This window comes from Nannobrachium achirus (genome assembly GCF_963921795.1).
Source record: "Nannobrachium achirus genome assembly, chromosome: 14".
Taxonomy (NCBI): domain Eukaryota; kingdom Metazoa; phylum Chordata; class Actinopteri; order Myctophiformes; family Myctophidae; genus Nannobrachium; species Nannobrachium achirus.
This window is the reverse complement of record NC_137821.1, coordinates 54228886-54251152: the sequence shown is the minus strand read 5'-3', so window position 1 is coordinate 54251152 and position 22267 is coordinate 54228886. Positions and strand designations below refer to the sequence as shown.

Below are 22267 nucleotides of genomic sequence, written 5' to 3'. Positions count from 1 at the left end.
AATTTGACAGATGATTTAGTTTTTCTTCTTTGATTTGAGCCACCTGGGTACCAGGATAGGCCCAGAGCCTTCTAACTACGGAGAGTCGTGTCACTTCCGTTCACTTCATGGGGCCAGGTCTTCAACGCACACATCCAGGGGCTTTTTCCACCGGCAAAGAACCGGTTCGGGTTCTTTCTCCCGCCTATGGGATGGCAAATTTCTTGGAACTGGCCGCGAACCAACTTTTACGGTTCGGAACCAACTTTTACGGTTCGGAACCAACTTGGTTCTCGGTGGAAAAGCTCACCTCTGGTTCATCCCATAGGCGGGTGGAAAAGGCCCCTTTGGGGCGTATAGTGACAAACCGCAAACTGGAAGTTTACAGAATGCATTGAAGTCTATGATGTGTAAAGTGACAATGAACCATGTGGCCAGCGCTGTTTCTGACCCCGCAATGGCAGAACTCTCTGATTAGACAACTCTGGATTTAGGCCTACCTGGTGGCTCAGCTGCAGTGAACAGACCCTGAACCTGTTCCTAGTGAGTGCGTATACCCGGGTGGAGACACCCGGGTGCATCAAAAGTAATCAACAAACTATTCTATAAAAGCTGGTCAAACATTGGCCACATTGTCAAATAATACAGGGGTTCTCAACCTGTGGGTCGGGACCCCCAGGGGGGTCTCCAAATTATTTCAGGGGTTCCAAGATGATTAACTTAATGTGCAACATTGTTTTCTCACTCAACAGTAAACAAACCAACATAAAGTTTAAGTGTATATAGAGGGTGTCTGCACATTTCTAAAATAACAATTTGAGGACTTTTTAATACCTCTAAAATGACAAATTAAACATTGGCCAAAAACATTGGCAGAAATTGTGAAAATAGCAGATCTACATGCTCACAACACCTCGCAACGTTGTGAGCATGTAGATCGGCTATTTTCACAATAAGACCATGTTATACAAAATGTAATGGCTCAACTCTTAGTGCTTGTCAGGGAGGGAGGGTCCCCCAGTTAAAATATGATTATTTTGGGGGTCGCAGCCTGAAAACCACTGAAATAATATAAGAAAGAGGCAAACATTTTTGAAAATAGCCAATCTAAAAGCTCACAACGCCTCGCAACGCAAAGAATTGTGAGCAGCTGTTTTCACAATATGTATCTGTGAAACAGAGTCAAGCAAATTGTAATGCCTCAACTCCTGCAATTCCAAGTCCTTGTCAGGGTGGGGGTGGTCCCCAGTTCAAATAGGATCATTTTGGGGGTCCGCGGCCTGAAAAGGTTGAGAACCACTGCATAGGATGACAAAATGTGTTCACACCATCACCTCAGTGACAGATAGCAGCCCCCCGCCCCCCTGCCCTCCGCCTGCCAGCACAGCACTATGGGAATGTGTGCCCACCCTCCCCCTCCCCCCCTTAGATGAGATTTGACAGCTGTGAGAGTGAGAGGAGGTAGAGGGAGGGGGGGAGAGGTGCTATTTTTATCATTCATTCAACTCAAGCCCAACCACTAGGCAGAGAGAGAGAGAAGCCCCCTTCGTTCCTTCCACTCTCTCCAGTCTGGAAGGCGATCAGTCCTCGTGGATCTCTCTGGAAGTCACTTCATCTTGTCTGGGGAGAAGCTTCTGGAAGTTCTGTGGCAGGATTAAGAAGACCCGGAGAACGACCACCATACACACCAGAGAGAGAGACAGTCAGACAGACAGACAGACATAGGGAAGTGTACAATTCTAGGTCAAAGACAAAGAAGTCTTAACTACACTGCTGTTTTTTCAGCTGCTAGGCCAACATGGCTCTGTTTTGTTACAACAAAGGCTGTGGAGGAACCTTCGATCCAAAGGAGAACAATGACGGTGAGGATTAAGCAATGACCCTGCATGTGTTTCTTACCTTTTGCCATTCCGGTTTGATTTACGTCTAGCTGAGTGTTTGTCTAATGGCTACTTGATGTCGGTGAACTATTAAAAGTCCACTTTATTTTGATTGGAGTTGCTCTAGTCTAGACCATTGTTTCTCAAACTTTCACATTCCAAGGTTTCCCCTCAACTCTGACAGTGCACAAATGGAACCAAGTGAACCCGTCCGGGTTCATTTGGTTCCATTTGTACACTATACACTGCACAGTATGTGGCAAGCTATTTGTGAACACTGGCTGGCAGAGTCTAGATTCATCAACGATACAAACGTAGCTGTTGTAACCTTTTGGTATGTCATTGTACAGCTGAAGATAGAATCACACCATAGGAGTACAACTCTGTAGTCTTAAATCTCTCGGTGTGTGCCAAAAAAACTGCAGATCTACAAGCACACAACGCCTCGCACCGCGAGGCGTTGTGTGCTTGTAGATCGTCTGTTTTCACTAGTTTAAATCATTTTTAAAATGATAAATACAAAACAAACGGTTTTAGACATACAAGGTTTCCACCCGACAACGACGAAATATAACTCATGTACAGTAATTGGCCCACTGGCTTGTCACTTGTCATGATCTGAAATGGCAAATCTTTGAGTAGCAGCAGCGCTATAGAGAGATCTCTCTCTATGGCGCGCAATGAGGGCCTCTCCAACTCTTTTTCCCGGGCTGAATCAGGGGCCCAGCACGTCCCTGAAAGGGGCCTTGGTGTAATGGTGGTCCTTTGCTACAACAAGGCCTGTCAAACTGTATGAGATAATGTAATGACGCGAACTCGCTCTAAGCAGGCAGTCGGTCCAGCATGGTCAGCCATGTGGTCACTGGAGGGGATTACTGAGCCCCTTTCTAGCAACTGTTATCACATTTCATGGAACACACACACACACACACACACACACACACACACACACACACACACACACACACACACACACACACACACACACGCACGCACGCACGCGCGCACACGCACACACACTTCCCAAAACACTGTCACCTCACGCGGACAGCTGGTAGGCCGTACATGCCCTGCTGATGGTGTGTGTGTGTGTGTGTGTGTGTGTGTGCTGTGTGTGTGTGTGTGTGTGTGTGTGTGTCTGTGTGTGTGTGTGTGTGTGTGTGTGTGTGTGTGTGTGTGTGTGTGTGTGTGTGTGTGTGTGTGTGTGTGTGTGTGGCGAGCGTGTGAGCACCAAATGTCACTCGCACAAGTATATCGTAGAATTTGAGAAATGCTCGCTGTGAGGACCATTTTCCTGGTCCTCCCAAGTAAATAGTTATTGTAGGGAGATTTAGGTACAATTGGGGTTATTTGGGGCGATTCACACTTAGTTGCGAGCTGGTGTCATGCGCCGGGAAATATTAGGGCATATGGTAAAATAAAAAAATAAGTAAATATGTCATTCATAAAATCTGCGTCCTAAAATGTTGATGTTCTCAGAAACATGCATGCGTGTGTGTGTGTGTGTGTGTGTGTGTGTGTGTGTGTGTGTGTGTGTGTGTGTGTGTGTGTGTGTGTGTGTGTGTGTGTGCGTGCGCGTCTGTGCGTGTTGACTGACTGCATGTCATACTTTCTGACAGTTAAACTATAGTGATTGCCATTGATTGATTGATTGAATATCTTATTAGACAGACATATAAAATAGCACGAGTACGGTCAAAACACTTAGTCTAAAAGGATTACACCCCCTCAAAAAATGCCCTTGCAGTCTTGTTTCTATTGGGGTCCTTGATATTCAATTCATCAACAACACATAAAGTAACATCAAAAACATTCAATAACATCACAAGTATAAAAACACTATACTGTATGTACAGGGTGGTGGGGGTAAAGTAAGGGGTGGGGGTGATAACTTCTCACCTGTCTATAGGAGAGAAGTGATAACTACCCCCGCCTTTTGCCCCCTGAAAAGGTGAATTTTCTGGGCTGTTAATTTCACACGTCTGTTGTTTATGTGTCACCTGCTTAAGGACAGCTTTGGGTTTTTTTTTACAATAAGGGTTCATATTTTAGATTGTAATTAGAGAAAAGAAAAGATGAGTGTTTAATTTTTTCCCTTTACGGCTTTCTATTGTTTTAACCATTTTTGCAATATTGAGATCAGTGGGTGGGGGCATGTGTACAAGTGTCTTTTTAGACACAATAGGCTGGTATTTTCTTTATTACTATTTACCGTAACACTACTACCCCCCATTAGTCACATCTGCCCATGAAAGATTGCGTTGCTTATTGTGTCTAAAAAGACATATTTAGGCACTTGTACGCATGCCCCCAACCACTGAAATCTAAATTGTTACAATTGCTGAAAGCAGTAAATTAAAAGATTTTTTCTTTTCTCTGATTACAATCTAAAATATGAGTTGTCCTTTAAAACAGTGGTTCTCAACCGGTGGGTCGGGACCCCCAGAGGTGTCCCCAGAGGATTAGTTAAATGTCAACATTGTTTTCTCACCCAATAGTAAACAGACCAACATACAGCATATACATGGTATCTGCACATTTCTAAAGTGACAATTTAAGGACCTTTTTAGTACCTCTGGTCAAACATTGGCCACATTTTCAAAATTTTAGAGGCAGGAATTGTGAAAATAGCCGATCTACGATGCTCAAAACGCCTCGCAACCCTAGGCTTTGTGAGCATGTAGATCTGCTATTTTCACAATGGAATGGATCGAGTCAAACTAAATGTAATGACAACTCCTACAATTCCAAGTGCTTGTGCAGGGTGGGGGACCCCAGTTCAAATATGATTATTTGGGGGGTCACGGCCTGAAAAGGTTGAGAACCACTGCTTTAAAAGTCCAGGACTTTGGTTTCCTAAACAAGTGCTCCATGCTGAAGCCGTTCTTCTCTTTCTCTTCCAGAGGCATGTCTCCATCACCCAGGAGTGCCCATCTTCCATGACGCGCTCAAGGTAAACACCCATTCACTGTCTTCTGTTTAATCCATTTAGGCCTAGAATCATTGAATGCTTTAACCATTGAAAAATAGCAGATATACAAGCTCACAGCGCAGCACCGAGTGCCGCGCTGCAAGCTTGTAGATCTGCTATTTTTGAAAAAAGTCACGAAAATGTGTGCAAATCTTTCAATATATGTATTTTTTTAAAGTGAACGTTTGTAACTCAAATTTTGGCTTCTGGGGGGTCCCTGGAACTACATATTTTGAGATGGGAGTCCGTCGCCAAATACATATCATTTTGGGGGGTCCTTCACATGAAAAAGATTGAGAACCACTGACATAGAAACAGGTTTTTCAAAAAACCTTAGAAGGATTCAAAAGACACTTTTAGAATCGGGTCAAAATCGGGACAAACAAATCATTTTCACAATTTTTCAAAAATAGCAGATCTACAAGCTCGCAGCGCGGCACTCGGTGCCGTGCTGTGAGCTTGTAGATCTTCTATTTTTCAATAGTTAAAGCATAAAATAATAATACGCAATAATGCGTACCCGGTCTAATCAGTAAACATGGAAGACTGCATGTATAGATAGACGGTCAATGGACAGGCAGGGTGACAGGTAGATAAAAAATCATCTCCATTGTTTAACGTCTTTATTATACTCCTGTGAAATGAGATAAAGCCAGAATGGAGAGTCTCTGCAATAGGTTGCTGGTTTTGGGGCGGAAGTGACTCAGGGGTAGAGTGGCCGCTTGGCAACTGGAAGGTTCCCAGTTCGATCCCGGGCCCCCTAAAGTTACTGTATAAGTAGCTTCGGAAACCCATACTTTTGGTGAAGAGTCCTTGAGCAAGACTCTGAACCCCCTAACTGCTCCCGTAGGTTGGCGCCTTGCATGGTTTCCTCCACCCACCATCGGTGTATGAATGTGTGTGAATGGGTGAATGTAATGCACAATCTATGTAAAGCGCCTTGGATAAAGGTGCTATATAAATGCACCATTTACGATTTATCATTTGCTACCCAACGTGGTGGTGAGCCAATATTCTGTTTTTTTTTTTTTTGTTTTTTTTTTAATTATCATTTGGCTAAAAGTCAGGAGTCACGCATTATATCGGAACAGGAAGATATGGGGCGTAGCTGAGGAGGATATATAATGTAACAATATGTGAATGTGAATATTGTGACTTGAATGAGGCGGAGAATTACATTCATTTTATTTTATATTGTCCTTTGTATAACGATCTGAGAGAAATATATCTATATCTGATAGATTGCGATCTGATTGCTTTAATTGAATTTCTTGCTGGGCTAATTTTTGCGTTTAAAGAATATGTTTGTAAAGCACGGGATAGGAGGAGAAGGGTGACTTAAGGATGAACTTTCACTTTATTATTTTGATATATTCTATGTGTGCAAGGTCTGAATGAATGTATGTAGGCCTACTGGATATGCTGTTGTTTATAATGAGGTTGCATTATATGAGTTGAGCTGACCATCCACTGGAATGTTTATTCTTTTGTTTTAATTCCATGTAGGATGGGGCAAGCAATATTGTCCTGACTGGAAATAAAACATCAATTGATTGATTGATTGATTGATTGATTGATTGATTGATTGATTGATTGATTCATATACTTTAACTCCAATCTGTCTGTCTGTCTGTCTGTCTGTCTGTCTGTCTGTCTGTCTGTCTGTCTGTCTGTCTGTCTGTCTGTCTGTCTGTCTGTCTGTCTGTCTGTCTGTCTGTCTGTCTGCCTGTCTCTCTCCAGGGCTGGTCTTGCTGTAGGAAGCGCACAACAGATTTCTCAGAGTTCCTGGATATCAAGGTACAAGCACTGAGCACAGCATAACATACCATAGCACTACAGTACAAAACTACAATACATGTCTGCTATGGCTCATGTGGTTCATTCATAATCCTCATTTGGAGGAGTTTAAGGTAGATCCTTAAACTGTATTCTCGTCTGCAGGTTGGGTTCAAGGGACCCGCGAAAGGCACTGCTTTACTGATCAAATTACTGTACCAGATAAACACTCAAAGAAGAGGTTCTAATCTATTATAGTGGTAATACATTGATACGTTAAAGTATATTATAACCACAGTTATAATCCATTATAGTGTATTATATAGTTGTAATAGAAAATGTATATTGTATAAATCACAGTTAAAAAGGTCAATTTGTTTCTTACCGATAGGGGTACTTTTGTGTAATGGAAAATGTAGATGTGGTGCGGTGTGGTGTTTTGTAGTGTCGTGTAGTGTGGGGCTAAAGTTGCAGTCAAAAAGGGGATATAGAGACACCAATAGGCTGTATTTTGATTGGCTTAAGCACCAGCTCTTATGCCTTAACTTAAAGGCCTGTCCTTATTGACTCCGACCACCAAACCTTTCGTCTGAGAGTTCCGACTTTCCGACGTGCAGCTTTGTGAGCAGAGACCTTTACAGATGTCAGTGGTTCATCTTAATGCAGACCTGGGCATTGTACGGCCTGGGGGCCACCTTTGGTTCACTCTGACCGGCCCATGTAGGGTTAATGGCAAATTACAAAATAAACACATTTTCTAATTGTACCTCATGCAATGAAAAACTTCAAAACTTCAAAATAAAAGCAATGCAGCTTTACTGCATTGCTTTTATTTTGAAGTTTTTTATTCACGTACATATGGACGCAATGCGTACATCAGCACGTGTGCGTGATCATTGGACGACCTGTATATTTTCTGTTGTTCATGTGGCCCCATGGAAAAAAGAATTGCCAACCCCTGCCTTAATGTGTACAATAGGCTCCTTATTTGCTGAGCACAAGAGTTTTATGATCAGCACAGGGATAGTACTTTATTTAGCCGTGCTACTCCTCCCACAGTTTTAGTGTCACGCACTTGGGCCATACAGTCAAATCGACCAGCTTATCTGGAATCGTGTGCCTGCTGCTAGGAGATACATTATATGGTTTAATTGCGACCATAGGTCGCAGTTTAGTATGTGAACCGTCACATCTTGTCCGTATCTCTGTCTATAACGCCTGACATCATGTGACATCAGACTTCATATGGGAATGCCCATATATGGAGGAAGACAGCACATATCTGTGATGCTGGCTGGGCATAGAAGGGATTGTATGTATGATGTCAGATGTGATAGACGTCATAGGATTTTCACATAACGAATAACTGAGTAGGCTAAGCATGTTTGGGGTTTCACAGTATATCTCCATACAGTACATGGATCTGGGGGTGATATACATCACTGGCCAGACGGCCAAGACATGGCGCGGTCGCCCTGAGGCGTCTTACTAGTTGATATTGATGTATTAGTGCAGTGTTTCTCAACCACTGTGCCTGGGGACCTTTAATTGGTGTGCCCCTGAGAAGGGTCAAGTGTGCCCCTTGAAACTGGTTGAAAGCCAGTATTGTATTTATCATTTTAAAAATGATTTAAACTAGTGAAAACAGCTGATCTACAAGCACACAACGCCTCGCGGTGCGAGGCATTGTGTGCTTGTAGATCGGCTGTTTTCACTACTGTTGTGCAACAGCCTTGTATGATGAAGCAGGGCTTTACTTTGCAAAGAAACATACACATTTGAAACTTGGATTTGAAAGGTTTCTTCCCGACAGTGACGATATTTACACCCCCGTATTATGTTGGTGTGCCCATGGATTCTTGGGACATGAAAAGTGTGCCCATGCAGAAAAAAGGTTGAGAAACACTGTATTAGTGAATACGTTGACTTGACTTAGTTTGCCAAAAGCACAAGAAAGAAAATATCAAGAATTATACCAGAAACAAATGAATATCAGGTGAACCTTCGCCTGAAGTGACTGGTGTGACTCCATGCAGTGGACCATAACCATCTCTCTGTGTGCTTTCAGGGCTGCACCCGCGGGTGCCACACCAACGTCAAGCCCCAGGAGCCCCTGAGGCCGGAGGTGTCGTCAGACAAGAAGAGCGACAAGAAGCACCGTGGCGGAAAGGAGATCATCTACAGAGGACCCAAGTCAGCAGAGGCCCTGAGGAAAGAGAAGACCAAGCTGAGGTGCGTGTGTGTGCGCGTTTGTGTGTGCGTTTGTGTATGTGTGTGTGTTAGTGTAAACCTTTTCATGTGAAGGACCCCCAAGAATTATATGTATTTGGCCTCGTAGATCTGCTTGTAGATCTGCTATTTTTCAATAGCTAGTATATAATAATTCGAGGCCCCTCCACCTTGGGCCCTAGTAACTCAGTCCCACTACCCCCTTGTGACGCCTCTGTCTGGTACCAGCTCAGTGGCCTTGTGGTTAGAGTGTCCGCCCTGAGATTGGGAGGTTGGGGGTTCGATTCCCTGGCCGGGTGAATACCAAAGACTATAAAAATGGGACCCAATGCCTCCCTGCTTGGCACTCAGCATCAAGGGTTGGATTGGGGGGTTGATCACCACTAAGGTCCAGGGACTACAGATGAAAATTAGCATGTGGCTAACTCTGGCTCATTTACATTGAAGTGAAAACTGACATGTCCATTAATGAGTACTGTCCCTGTCAAATAAACAAACTTTCAACTTTATATAATTAGATCTACAATACCGTAGGCCCTACAGTTTGCGAGACTTGTTTTCATTGACAGGAGTTAACACCAGTCTCTATCATTAGCATGTAACATACAGTAGAACCAAGGTGATCATGACTCTGTCCTTGTATTCTTAACCACACAAACCCTAGTGTCACTGCTCTGGGACAAACATTCCGCCAAAATAGCCGATCTACAAGCTCACAACACTTATTTATAGATTTGATGTATTTTTTTTTATTATAAGCCATTTCGTAATATGGTTCTCAACCTTTTCAGGCTGTGACCCCCAAAATAATCATATTTTAAATGGGGACCCCCCCCCCCCACCCTGACGAGCGTTGAGGCATTACATTTTTTATAACACGGTTCTATTGTGAAAATAGCAAGTAGCACAACGTGTTGTGAGCATGTAGATCTGTTATTTTCACAATGTCTGCCTCTAATTTGGCCAATCTTTAATTTGTCATTTTAGAGGTATTAAAAAGTCCTTAAATTGTCACTTTAGAAATGTGCAGATACGCTCTATACACTTAAACTTTATGTTGGTTTGTTTACTGTTGAGTGAGAAAACAATGTTTCACATTAAGTTAATCATCTGGGAACCCCCCAAAATAATATGGGGACCCTGGGGGTCCCCACCCACAGGCTGAGAACCACTGAGCTAGAGGCCTTGGCAAGGAATAGTTTGCAAAGTGTATTGCCTATATGTCATTTCTCCTGCTATACTTTGTTGTAAATTGAGAAACGTGTGTGTGGGTGTGTGTGTGTGTGTATGTGTGTGTGTGTGTGCACGTGTGCATGTTTGTATGTGGTTGTAGTTCGGATGAGAAAAAGACCAAGCTTATCCCGAAGGTTGCGCCGTCTCTGAGTCAGATTATGGCAAAACTCGACGTCAGCGCCAAAGAGGAGTTAGAGAAGAAAGGTCAGTACCTGTTACCTGCTCTGTGCGTGCGTGCGTGCGTGCATGCGTGCGTGCGTACCGATGTCTCTGGTTCACAATCTGCCCAGATCATGCATGTCAAAAGTGTCTTCTTCTTCTTTTTTAGTTTTTTACTCTCAAAAAAGCATCTGCAATGTAGTGCATTTGAAACTACATTGCAGTGCAAATCATGGAGTGATCACTGCTTGCCTCCTGTGAATGGTTTTTATTTTAATTTTTGTTTATTTTATTTTAATTTTGTTGCTGAGTGAAGTCAGCAGACAAAATGACATGAGTGAGATGAAAAACCTGAGTGAAATGTGCCAATCTCAACCAGAGACATCGGTATGCATTTGGTTTGTGCATGTCTGATGGAAACTTTGTACTTTCGAAAGTCCTTTAACAGAATAATTTATCCTCACTGTCGGGCAGAAACCTCGTATCTCCAAGTTTCAAATTTGTACGTTTTTTTTCTTTTCTCGTAAAGCAAAGCCCTGCTTCATCATACAAGACTGTCGCACATGACTAGTGAAAATAGCCGATCTACAAGCACACAACTAATAAATAAGTTGTGTGCAAATTATAAGGGGAAAAAAAACATGGGGGGAGCCCGGGATCGAACTGGGAACCCACCGTGTTCTAACCCTCCACTCTTTTTAAAATGAAAGATACCAAACAAACGGTTTTGGATATAGGGGGTTTCCACCTGACAACGTTGTGCCACACAGTCCTTAATTCCCCCTCTGTCTCCTTCTCATCATACAAAAGTGTCTCACAAAACTAGTGAAACTAGCCGATCTACAAGCACACAACGCCTCGCACTGCGAGGCGTTGTGTGCTTGTAGATCGGCTATTTTCAATGGTTTAAGTCATTTTTTAAAAATTGGACGTACAAGGTTTCCAACCAACAACTACGATAGTTACCTGTCTCCTCTCTCTTCCGTTGCCCTCCCTACCTCTTCTCTCATTATTTTCACTTTCCTCCCTCTTCCCCTGTCCTTCACTCCCTCCCTCTCTGACTCACTCTCTTTCTCCCTCTGTCACCTAACCCCCAATGTCTCTTTACTGTCTAAAAAAAGAAATGCTGCTATTTGCTCCAAAGCGACAGCGAACTTGAGCAAAAGGTTGCTGCCATTTGTTTCAAAAAGATGTATACCCTACATAACAGGGGTTTTCAAAGTGGGTGACAGGGCACCCTGGGGCGCCGTGATGGCAGTCCAGGGGTGCCGCGAGATAATTTGATAATATTTGGAATTTATTTGCACACTTAATTACTATCATTTTAAACTTGATGTACAAAGCTATTTTCAGTCGGTCAGGCAAAAACCTTGTATCTCCAAGTTTCAAATGTGTATGTTTTTTGGTAAAATAAAAGCCCTACTTCATCATACAAAAGTGTCACACAAGTAGTGATAATAGCAGATCTACAAGCACACACGGGCATTGTGGCATTGTGTGCTTGTAGATCGTCTATTTTCACTATTTTAAATCGTTTTTAAAATAATAACACAAAAAGAGAAGGTTTTGGACATACATGGTTTCCACCCGACAACGACGATATAATGTAGGGGTGCCTCGGATGAAAAAATATATATATTCATGGGGTGCCCTGAGACAAAAAAGTTTGGGAACCCCTGCTATATAACATCTATAACATATAACGACGAAATGTGATATAGCTCTGTTTACACTATGCAGTAACCACTCCAGCTGTATATACGTTTTTCTTTTGTGTGTTATATTTTGACACTTGTCTCTCTCTCTCTCTCTCTCTCCCTCTCTCCCTCTCTATCTCTCTCTCTCTCTCTCTCTCTCCATCATCCATCCATCCATCCTTCCATCCATCCATCAGAGGGTGAGGAAATCCGAGTAGGGACGCGATGCAAGAATTCAGGATGCCAATCAGTAAGTGTGGGTGGGTGTGTGTGTGTGTGTGTGTGTGGGGGGGGGGGGCTCCTGTCATGCGGATGATAAATCTGTCGCCTTTTGCTGATGTCAGACTGATGACTATTTTAGGACGCGGCTCACAGAAGTGCCACGGCGCGGAGGTAGCAACGTTGCCCACGCGTGCGCACTCGTGAAACGCACACACATATGCGCTCACACACCAGTGGTGGGAATACGGAAAAGTACTCATATTCGATTACAAGTAGAAGTCTGGTAATCTAAATAAGTAGAAAGTAGGCCTACTTATTATTACGCAGAAGTTCCCATTTCACAAGTTTTCTCTTGACTATGAAATATATAAAAAATCTTTTGAAAATAGCAGATGTACAAGCTTCGCATTGTGAGCTTATAGATTGTCTATTTTCAAATAGACAACGTTTATATAGGGCTGGTTAATGTATAGGATTTGTAGTAATGATGTCACTAGTAAGTAACTCAAGTTTTCAAATAATTGTAGTGGAGTGAAAGTACAATATTTGCCTCTGAGTTGTAATGGAGTAGAAGTAACCTCCAAAGTGTAATTAAGTACACACACACGCGCACGCACGCACGCACGCACGCACACCAAGCGCTTCTTACTCTAAAAGCAATCTCTCAAGACAGAGTCAATGATGGCTCTCTTTCAAAGAAAGAGAGACAGACCGAGTGGGCGTCGCCCTTTCTTTGATGATGGGTTCCCAGATTGCTCTAAAAGCAATGCATTGCTGCATGCCTGAAGTCCTGTCTAGCCAAGTGCTCCTCAGCTGTGATTTAAGAGTTCCATCTAGTGGCCAGATCAATGTCACAATTTATTTTCATGATACCTTCAAAGGACAACTTTTTTCATATTCATATTCATATTTTAGATTGTAATTAAAGAATATAAAAGATGAGAGTTAAAATGTTTTTAATGATTTAGATTTCAGTGGCTGAGGGCATGCGTACAAGTGGCTAAATATGTATTTTTAGACAGAATAAGCCCATTCCCAAGATGCACTGCAATCTTTCATGGACAGATGTGACTTTTGGGGTTACTGTAGCAATAAAGAATTTGCAGGATTATTGTGTCTAAAAATACATATTTAGCGCACATGCCCAAATGCGTACGTATGCCCCACGTTTTTGCACGCTAAACATGCAAAAACGATAGAATGAAGTAAATGAAAACATTTTAACACTCACTTTTTATTTTCTCTAATTACAATTTAAAATATGAACCCGTTGTAAAAAAACAAAGTTGTGCTTTAAAGGGTTCACACCATAACATCTTTTTAAAATGTATTTTATTATTCTCAGTGTATTTCTGTAAAAATAAAAATACAATTCATTAACTCTTTTCTGTGATTTTCTGAGTGGGTGTGTCCGAATGGTTCTCTCCTGAAAAGTGGACTGGTGTGATGTCACACCAGGGCTCATTTCCATAGTACCACCCCTCCACCTCAGTTTCCTGGCAACTGAAGAGAAGGGGGCGGTACTTTTGGGGTGGATTCTATTGAGACCATAGGCGCCGGCAGGGGTAAAATAGTGAGGGGACGGTGGTGTGGGCGTGGCCAGGTGGTGACGTCATAACCATAACCAAACGTACACCTCGGACTTTTATAACTATCACAATAATCACTAGCACAATGTGTTGTTAGATGACAATTGTATAAGTAGCTCTGGATAAAGCATCTAATTCAACTTTTTCACAATACATAACTCGTTTTATCCTGCTGTTCTTATTTCAATATTAATTATTATTTCCTACAATGTTGTAGGCCTATTATGCCTTCTGTAATCTCGGCATTATGAATGAGCTAGGGCTCTGCTACCCTCAATGTATTTTCGAGAAAATAAATTAAGTTTAAATGTGAATAAAGGAAGGGAAATTCAAGCTACTGTTAAAGTTAGATATGAACTGCTTTGCATCGCACTGACTACAGTGAGTGAGGAGAGAGAGAGAGTGAGCGAGCCGACGCTCGATTAGCAGCCCGGCCGTCAGTTAAGAAAAAAGAAAAGTACTCACATGTTTTACTTAAGTAACTAAAAGTAGAAATACTCCGTTAGAAGTCCCATGTCCAAAATGTACTTGCATAATGACGTTTTGTCGCAATGTGATCTTGTATTTTCATTTCTAATGGCCTAAATATAACTGGTTAATGTATGCCTTTATAATAATCGAAATCTGCAAAGTAACTTAGCTGTTTTCAAATATTTGTAGTGGAGTAAAAGTAGCCTACAATACTTGCCTCTGAGAAAGTCTCAAAATTGTACTTGGCCTACAGTAGGCTAACCTCGCCTCACCAGGCTTTTCTGAGAGAAATAACAGTTGTAGGCTACTTGAGTGAGTATAATGTAATTTGTTACTTTACACCACTGCAGCCTGGCCCATCAGAACCGGTTGAACATGTAATAGCAGACAGACTTGTGTATTGGAAGCAATTAGCATGAGTGACTGGGGGTCGCAACGATCCAGCAGCGATTTAGCAAGACAATGGGGACATTGGGACTATAGCGCCGTTTTGGGGGAAATAACGGACCAAAAGACAGAAGAAATAGGTCGATAGCCTGAAAAGTGGGGTGGCAGTCCGGTCCAAAAAGACCCGGCTCCGGCGCCTATGATTGAGACCACAGATATAAAAAGCTAGATGCCTCCTTCGGCTAGGGGGCGTATGCATTTAGCAACTAAGGGAATCTTCATCACTTCCGTCTTCATTGCTTCCGCGTGTGTCACACATAGGGAAGTTCACAGGCCAATCAGAGGCAGGTGGGGGCGTGTCTTTACGCACGCAGCCTGTGAGAAGAGCTGAGCCGCGCAACATCGGAACTGGCTCTGTTGAATTGAATTGTGGTCCTTGGATAAGTCCTGGAAAAGTCGCGCTGTGATTGGCCAGTAGTCACTTTGACTGACAGCGTTCCCTTAGTTTTTTCAGGAAGTCCGGACAAGAACTTTTGCACATCGCTCCAATTAACTGCAGAGGCGAACGAGGCATCTAGCTTTTTATATCTGTGATTGAGACTATATATGAGGTGGAACTATGAGGTAAAGTGGTGGACCAATATTTAAAAAATATATATATTTTGAAAAACATGGTGTGGCCCCTTTAAATAAAATTAAAAAACATAGGTTTTTCCGAAACTTTTTTTTTTAAATCTGCCTAAATCGTCATTGATTTGTTTGTTTGTCTTCAGGCCTACCAAGGCCCTGCCACAGACCTGGAGGTCTGCACCCACCACCCCGGAGCCCCTGTCTTCCACGAGGGGTAAGGCACTCACACAATAATAAACAATGCAGTTTTGACTCAATTAATAAGCATGTGATGTTATAGCTATAAGTCATGAATGCATAAACATATCGCATATCGTTGTTGTCGGGTGGAAACGGTCAGTATGTCCAAAACCTTCCTACATTATTTTAAAAACGATTTAAAATAGTGAAACAGTTTCACTACTTTTGTGCGACACTTTTGTATGATGAAGAAGGGCTTTATAATTTACCAAGAAAAAACATATTCATTTGAAACTTGGAGATACAAGGTTTCTGCCTTTCAGTGACGATATGGTCTCTGTAGGGTAGAAAGTCCAAAACCGTTACTTTTCAATGGCAACGGTAGATCTGTGGTAGGTAGATCTGCTACGGCAAAAGTAGCAGATCTACAAGCTCCAAATCGTGGCGCGTTTCGAGCACATACATACTACTGCGAAAGATAAAATAAAAGAGGGCTTCATAGGATGTGTAATTGATAGAATATAAGTAATTTATTTGGGGAGTGAACTCAGAAGTAAATAATAACTCCAACATGTGATGTGACTTCCAGGTATAAGTACTGGAGCTGTTGTTGCATAAAGACCATAGACTTCAATGCTTTCCTGGAACAGAAGGGCTGCAGCACGGACGAGCACCGCTGGATCGCCAAGCAGGTAGGCCTGTCCGATAGCCTACCGTACAAAGGCTTTATACTGTATATTATCGCCTGGAAACCGTATTTCAACAAATGTTCCTGTTTATTATTGTTAAAAACAACTAAATAAGTGTGTGTGTGTGCGTGTGCGTCTGTGTGTTACAGGGCAAGAAGAAGGTGGCATGCAGGTTTGACTGGCACCAAACGGGCAACTCTGTGGTGGTGACCATCTATTCCAAAAACCCCAACCCAAAACTGTCCTTCATAGAAGGGAACCGCACAGTGGTGAGTTAAACACGCACACACGCACACACACACACACACACACACACACACACACACACACACACACACACACACACACACACACACACACACACACACACACACACACGCACACACACACACACACACACACACACACACACACACACACACACACATGCACACACCGAGATGATTCATGGAAATTTTAAAACTTGCAATTAACGATTTGATTGTGTTTTTTGGCATTGAATATCGGAACATATCAATAAAAAATAAATTTCTTCTCACCTTTTAGGCTTTGTAAACAACAATTACACTGCGTAGACATGCCAAGTAACTTAAATGTATCGGCTGATATAATGTAATAATGTAATCAACATATTTAAAAGAACACATTGTGAACTCTAGATCTACCATTTCTAGGCCTACTTGTAGTTGATGTGTCCTCTTGATGTTTACCTATGCCATCATCTGTCCATCTGTAACATGGTTCTGTAGTATTCCTGCACAATTTCTGCTGAATTTAGACCAGGGGTCTTCAACATTTTCAGGCCAAGGACCCCTTAGTTGAGAGAGAGATGAAGCAGGGACCCCACAACCTGTTCATAGATTCCATATAGTTTCATTGTTTGGCAGCACGAATCTGCATGATCATCAGTGTATGTTGGATTCATGCCAATTTGTGTTTTCAGATATTTAACCATTTGAACCGTCAATACTTAATAAACTTGACCTTTCACTCTGTATTAGTCTGCTCTTTTTCCCCTCTACACCAAACCTCTTTGCCGAAAATAGCCGATCTACAAGCTCACAACGCCTATATATATATATATATATATATATATATATTTTTTTTATAATTTTTTTCCATTCAAGTGGTTAATATATAAGACCCTTGATTTAGATTGTCGTATTTTACAGAACTTTGGTCAACCATGGTTGTTTTTGTTCTGACATTGAACATTTCTCTCCGTAGCTCAACTGCCAAATCCAGTTTGAGGAGAATAAGGTCTTCACCAAAGAATTCCACTTTTGGGGGGTGAGTAATCGTAATGACAAGAGTAACAACAATTATTTGCATTTTCTTCCATACATACAGTTATTATGTTTCAGTATTTTGTATTGAGATTAAACAATATTCAGAGTTGATAAATGAGTATGTACACTACAGCAGCTTGCATAATCAGTTTAACAATGTCAGACTTTTTTTATTAACTCAAATGGTTAATACATTTAAAAAAAACTTTGGCGCCCCCTGTAGTACCTCTGAGGAACCCCTCAGAGGTACTACATTATGGGTTATATGGACACGACTGAAGTGTCCATATAAGCCATAATGACCAAGCAGCGAGACGTTATAGCACTTATTACCCGGCTAATAAATAAAAGTAATAATTTGACTCAAAACTAAAAACAAAACAAAGTATTTCCTTGTTTACAGACGGCTGAAAGTATTCCACAAGTCTTGCGCTGGGCGTCCTCCCAGCACGACACGGTCGTCTTGGAAAACAAGGAAGTGCTGATCAAATAGAATCAATTTTCTGATTCTGCGTCGTCTGTTTCTCGCCTCAAATGTTTTGAAAAACATTCACGTCTAGTTGTAAATGACGCTGTGTGTTTGTTTACATGGCTGACATGTTGGATACGGCACTGTATTATAGAGGGGAGCGGTCATTATACGCCTATTAATTCACCGCTGATTTCAGCTTGGTTGAATCAGGCATTCAACCAAGCCGGGTAATTAGTCGACTAATACTAGACCGGGGACACGGTCACACCACACTAATATTCTACCTATGAGAGTGGATTCTGCCAATGCATTTCAATGGCAATGGTGTGGTTTGATGGTGTTGCGCATCTGTCGGCATGTCGTGCAGACCGGGTGTGTAGTGATATTTCGATGTGCCGTTGTTTCGAGCAGCCAGTAGTCCGAACGCTACCCTGCCGTCGTGGGTGAACGCTAACCAGGTCTAAACATAGACCTGGCTGGAACCTGCTGGACGTACTTTTCCCACCACTGACTAAAACTAAACAGCATTTTATTCAATATTCGCAGTCAAAACGAACACTGCTCCAATCCTCCATCTGTGTCGCACCAAATTCTGCAGGCCCTGGGTGCTTTAACTATTGAAAAATAGCAGATCTACAAGCTCACAGCGTGGCACTCGGTGCTTGTAGATCTGCTATTTTTGAAAAAGTGTGAAAATTTGTGCAAGTCTTTGAATATTTCAAATCCTTCTAAGGTTTTTTGAAAAACATATGTTTCTTTCAGTGGTGCTCGAACCTTTTCATGTGAAGGACCCCCAAAATTATATGTATTTGGCCACGAACCCCCATCTCAAAATATTTTGTTCCAGGGACCCCCCAGAAGCAAAATGTTAAAAATACACATATTCAAAGATTTGCTCACATTTTTTACAACTTTTCAAAAATTGCAGATCTACAGCACTCGGTGCCGTGCTGTGAGCTTGTATATCTGCTATTTTTGAATAGCAAAAGTATAAAATAATTGAGGCCCCTCCACCTTCAGCCCTAGTAACTCAGTACCACTCCCCCCCCCCCCCCCCCTTGTGACAACCCTGCCCACCACTGACTAAAACTAAACGTCATTTTATTCAAAATTCGCCGTCCAAAACGAACACTGCTCCGATCCTCCGTCCTTGCAGGTGGTGGACATCAAGAACAGCTCCGTCAACATGGTGCCCTCCAAGACGGAGGTGACGCTGCGCAAGGCAGACGCCGTGGCCTGGGGAAAGCTGGAGGACCCCAACTACAAGGCTGAGGCCGAGCCTGCCACCATGGAGGAACACAACGAGGCCAACGACGCCGCCGCCAGGGTCAGTATACTTGACCAAAACTAACGAAACGAGGGAAACTGAAATTGAAAAACATTTCCGTTAACTGACTGCGTTTATTGTGTGTTTACAAAACTAACTGAAACAAACTGAAATTATAGATACAATTTCCTTAGTTTTAGTTTTGCTCGTTACCAACAGTAACTGAATATCGTCACTGTCTGGCCAAAACCTCTTAAAGGGTTATTTCACTTTAAAAAAAAAACTTTTGTCATTTTATCATCTAATCAGGCTTTTGGGAACACCCAGGACTGTTTTTGAATTCCTCGATACTGTATTTAGATATTTGATATTCATTTCGTCCCATTTTCCCCTTCCAGGACCTTCCTATACATACCCATTATAACCTCAAACTCCATTTTAACCATGATAGATTCAATTTAAACAACTGTCCTTTTTTTCTGGTGACTCCTGACACCCTCCGAATACGTGAGCAGTCCGTGTTTTTTCGATAACCTTTTTTATTTATGTTTTATAATCTTTTATTGTATTTAATCATTTTCATTTCCCCAAAGGATTAATAGAAATCAATGAAAAATTTTATCGAAGAAACACAGACTGCTCACGTATTCGGAGGGTGTCAGGAGTGACCAGAAAAAAAGAACAGTTGTTTTTATTAAATCTATCATGGTTAAAATGGAGTTTGAAGTTATAATGGGTTGGTATATGAAGGTCCTGGAAGGGGAAACATTGGGGGAAATTAATATCAAATATCTAAATACTGAATGAAGAAATTCAAAAACTGTCCTGGGTGTTCCCAAAAGCCTGATTAGACGATAAAATGACAAAAAGGTTTTTTTTTTTTCAAGTGAAATATCCCTGCTATTGAACACCCTTTACAGCTGAGTGTTGGTTAAAATAATATTGAACCAAAGTAGTAAAAAGTGCTCGGGACAAAACCTCCTAACTCCACACTTTCTGCAAAACCAGCTAACTCCATGCTATTTTGGTAACACTTGCTATGCATCCTATTGTTATAAAGCATTATGAGCATTAATGAGTTCTTATAACTATAATTATACAGTGTCATAATCAGATTATAATGCATTATAACAATGTTTATAATGCATTATATAGACATAGGATGCATAGCAAGTATTACCTATATTTTTAAATGGTATATTTTGTTGGGGGGCAGTTCTCCATTCCGAGACATCCCCATTAGCATAGGTTAGCATTCACCAGCGTCAGCAGGTTAGCATTTTACCAGGTTAGCATTTCACCAGCGTTAGTTTTACTGAGGTTAGGGTTAGGGTTAAGGTGGTCGGAATAGTGATGTTTCAGAGTGCCGATGTGTAACCCTTTTTTGAATCCTGCACCTGACAAATAACCCAAAGAGGGGTGTCGCACCAAATTCTGGGCCCTGTGTACAAGGATTCAATGCGGGCCCCCCATGAATGTTCTTCATAGGGGGAGGGGAGTTTAACCCATTTAGACTGGGAGCGCATTATTACGCATTATTTTCACGATTTTTCAAAAATAGCAGATCTACTAGCCTTTTTGTAGATCTGCTATTTTTCAATAGCTTAAGTATAAAATAATGAAGGCCCCTCCACCTTGGGCCGTAGTAACTCAGTCCCACTTTTCCCCGCCTTGTGACGCCCCTGAGTATGAAAAAAAAGAGAGACTAAAACTAACACTATAACTAATCAAAACTGACTGACGAGTGTCAGTTGTTTGTTTGAATATTGTATGTTTGTGCTGTTTTATGTGGACCCCAGGAAGATTAGCGACCGCGGCAGCGGAAGCTAATGGGGATCCAAATAAAGAAAGAAAGAAAGAAAACTTAACTAAAACTAAGCGTCGTCACGAAAATAAAAAAAATAATCAAAACTAGCAAACCCGTTGTAAAAAAAAAGAAAAATTAAACTAACAGATTTAGTTTTTTTAACTGTCAAAACTAACAAAATCTAAACTATAACAAAAAAAAAAAAACTATTATAAACCTTGGCCTCTGCAGGCCGACTGGGACATCGCCGACGACGACATCAGCGACTCGGACGACGAGTGGGCCTACGACAAAGACAAGATGACGCCCGCCATGGAGGAGTGGAAGAAACAACTGGACGAGCTGGACGCGTCCAAGAAGGCAGGGGGGGGCAAGGAGTCGCACTACGTCATCGAGAACGTGATTGAGAACAAGAAGCCTGTGGTGGAGAAGGTGGAGCAGAAGGAGAAGGAGAGGGAGATGGAGGACCTGCCGGACCTGGACATGCCCGACCTGGAGGAGGACTAAAGCCATTTAGGCCCTAGAATTATTGAATGCTTTAACCCGTGAAAAATAGCAGATATACAAGCTCACAGCGCGGCACCGAGTGCCGCGCTGCGAGCTTGTAGATCTGCTATTTTTGAAAAAAGTCGTGAAAATGTGTGCAAATCTTTGAATATTATGTATTTTCAAAGCGAATGTTTGTAACTCAAATTTTGCTTCTGGGTGGTCGCTGGAACTAGATGTTTTGAGATGGGGGTTCGTGGCCGAATACATATAATTTTGGGGGTCCTTCACATGTAAAGGTTTGAGAACCACTGACATAGTAGTCTCTCAAAAACAGACTAACTGAGCTCCAGTTAAGTGAAAAGGACCTTTTCTTTGACGATGGCTGGCCAGATTGCTGACATAGAAACATAGGTTTTTCAAAAAATCTTTAATAGAAGGATTCAAAAGACACTTATAGAATCGGGTCAAAATTCTAATTTTCACGATTTTTCTAAAATAGCAGATCTACAAGCTCGCAGCGCGGCACTTGGTGCCGCGCTGTGAGCTTGTATATCTGCTATTTTTCAATAGTTAAAGCATAAAATAATGATACACAATATGTGTACCTGTTCTAAATGGGTTCTAAAGCCTCTAACATAGTCCAGGGTGAAGAGCTATCACCTCACCGCTGTGTCGTTTTCTAGCTATCACCTAAAAATGTATAACAAAGCCTAGGTGATAGCTAGGAAACTACACCACAGTGATAACTTATCAGCGCAGACTGTACTATGATAAGGCCTTGAGAGAAACAGAGAGAGAGAGAGAGAGAGAGAGAGAGAGAGAGAGAGAGAGAGAGAGAGAGAGAGAGAGAG

At 41.9% G+C, this 22267-nt stretch overlaps 1 protein-coding gene across 1 annotated transcript; it reads left to right on the top strand.

Moving 5' to 3' along the window:
• Positions 1-1777: 1777 nt before the first annotated feature.
• On the top strand, positions 1778-21434 carry LOC308298142 (cysteine and histidine-rich domain-containing protein 1; the record flags this gene model as incomplete). The annotated part of the gene is made up of 12 exons (XM_080741698.1): positions 1778-1841; positions 4763-4812; positions 6571-6627; positions 8675-8838; positions 10169-10272; positions 12122-12174; positions 15367-15437; positions 15993-16095; positions 16242-16361; positions 17320-17382; positions 19010-19180; positions 21159-21434. The coding sequence occupies 12 exons, from the start codon at positions 1778-1780 to the stop codon at positions 21432-21434; spliced, it is 1296 nt and encodes a 431-aa protein (XP_080597824.1).
• Between the last annotated feature and the right edge of the window lie 833 nt (positions 21435-22267).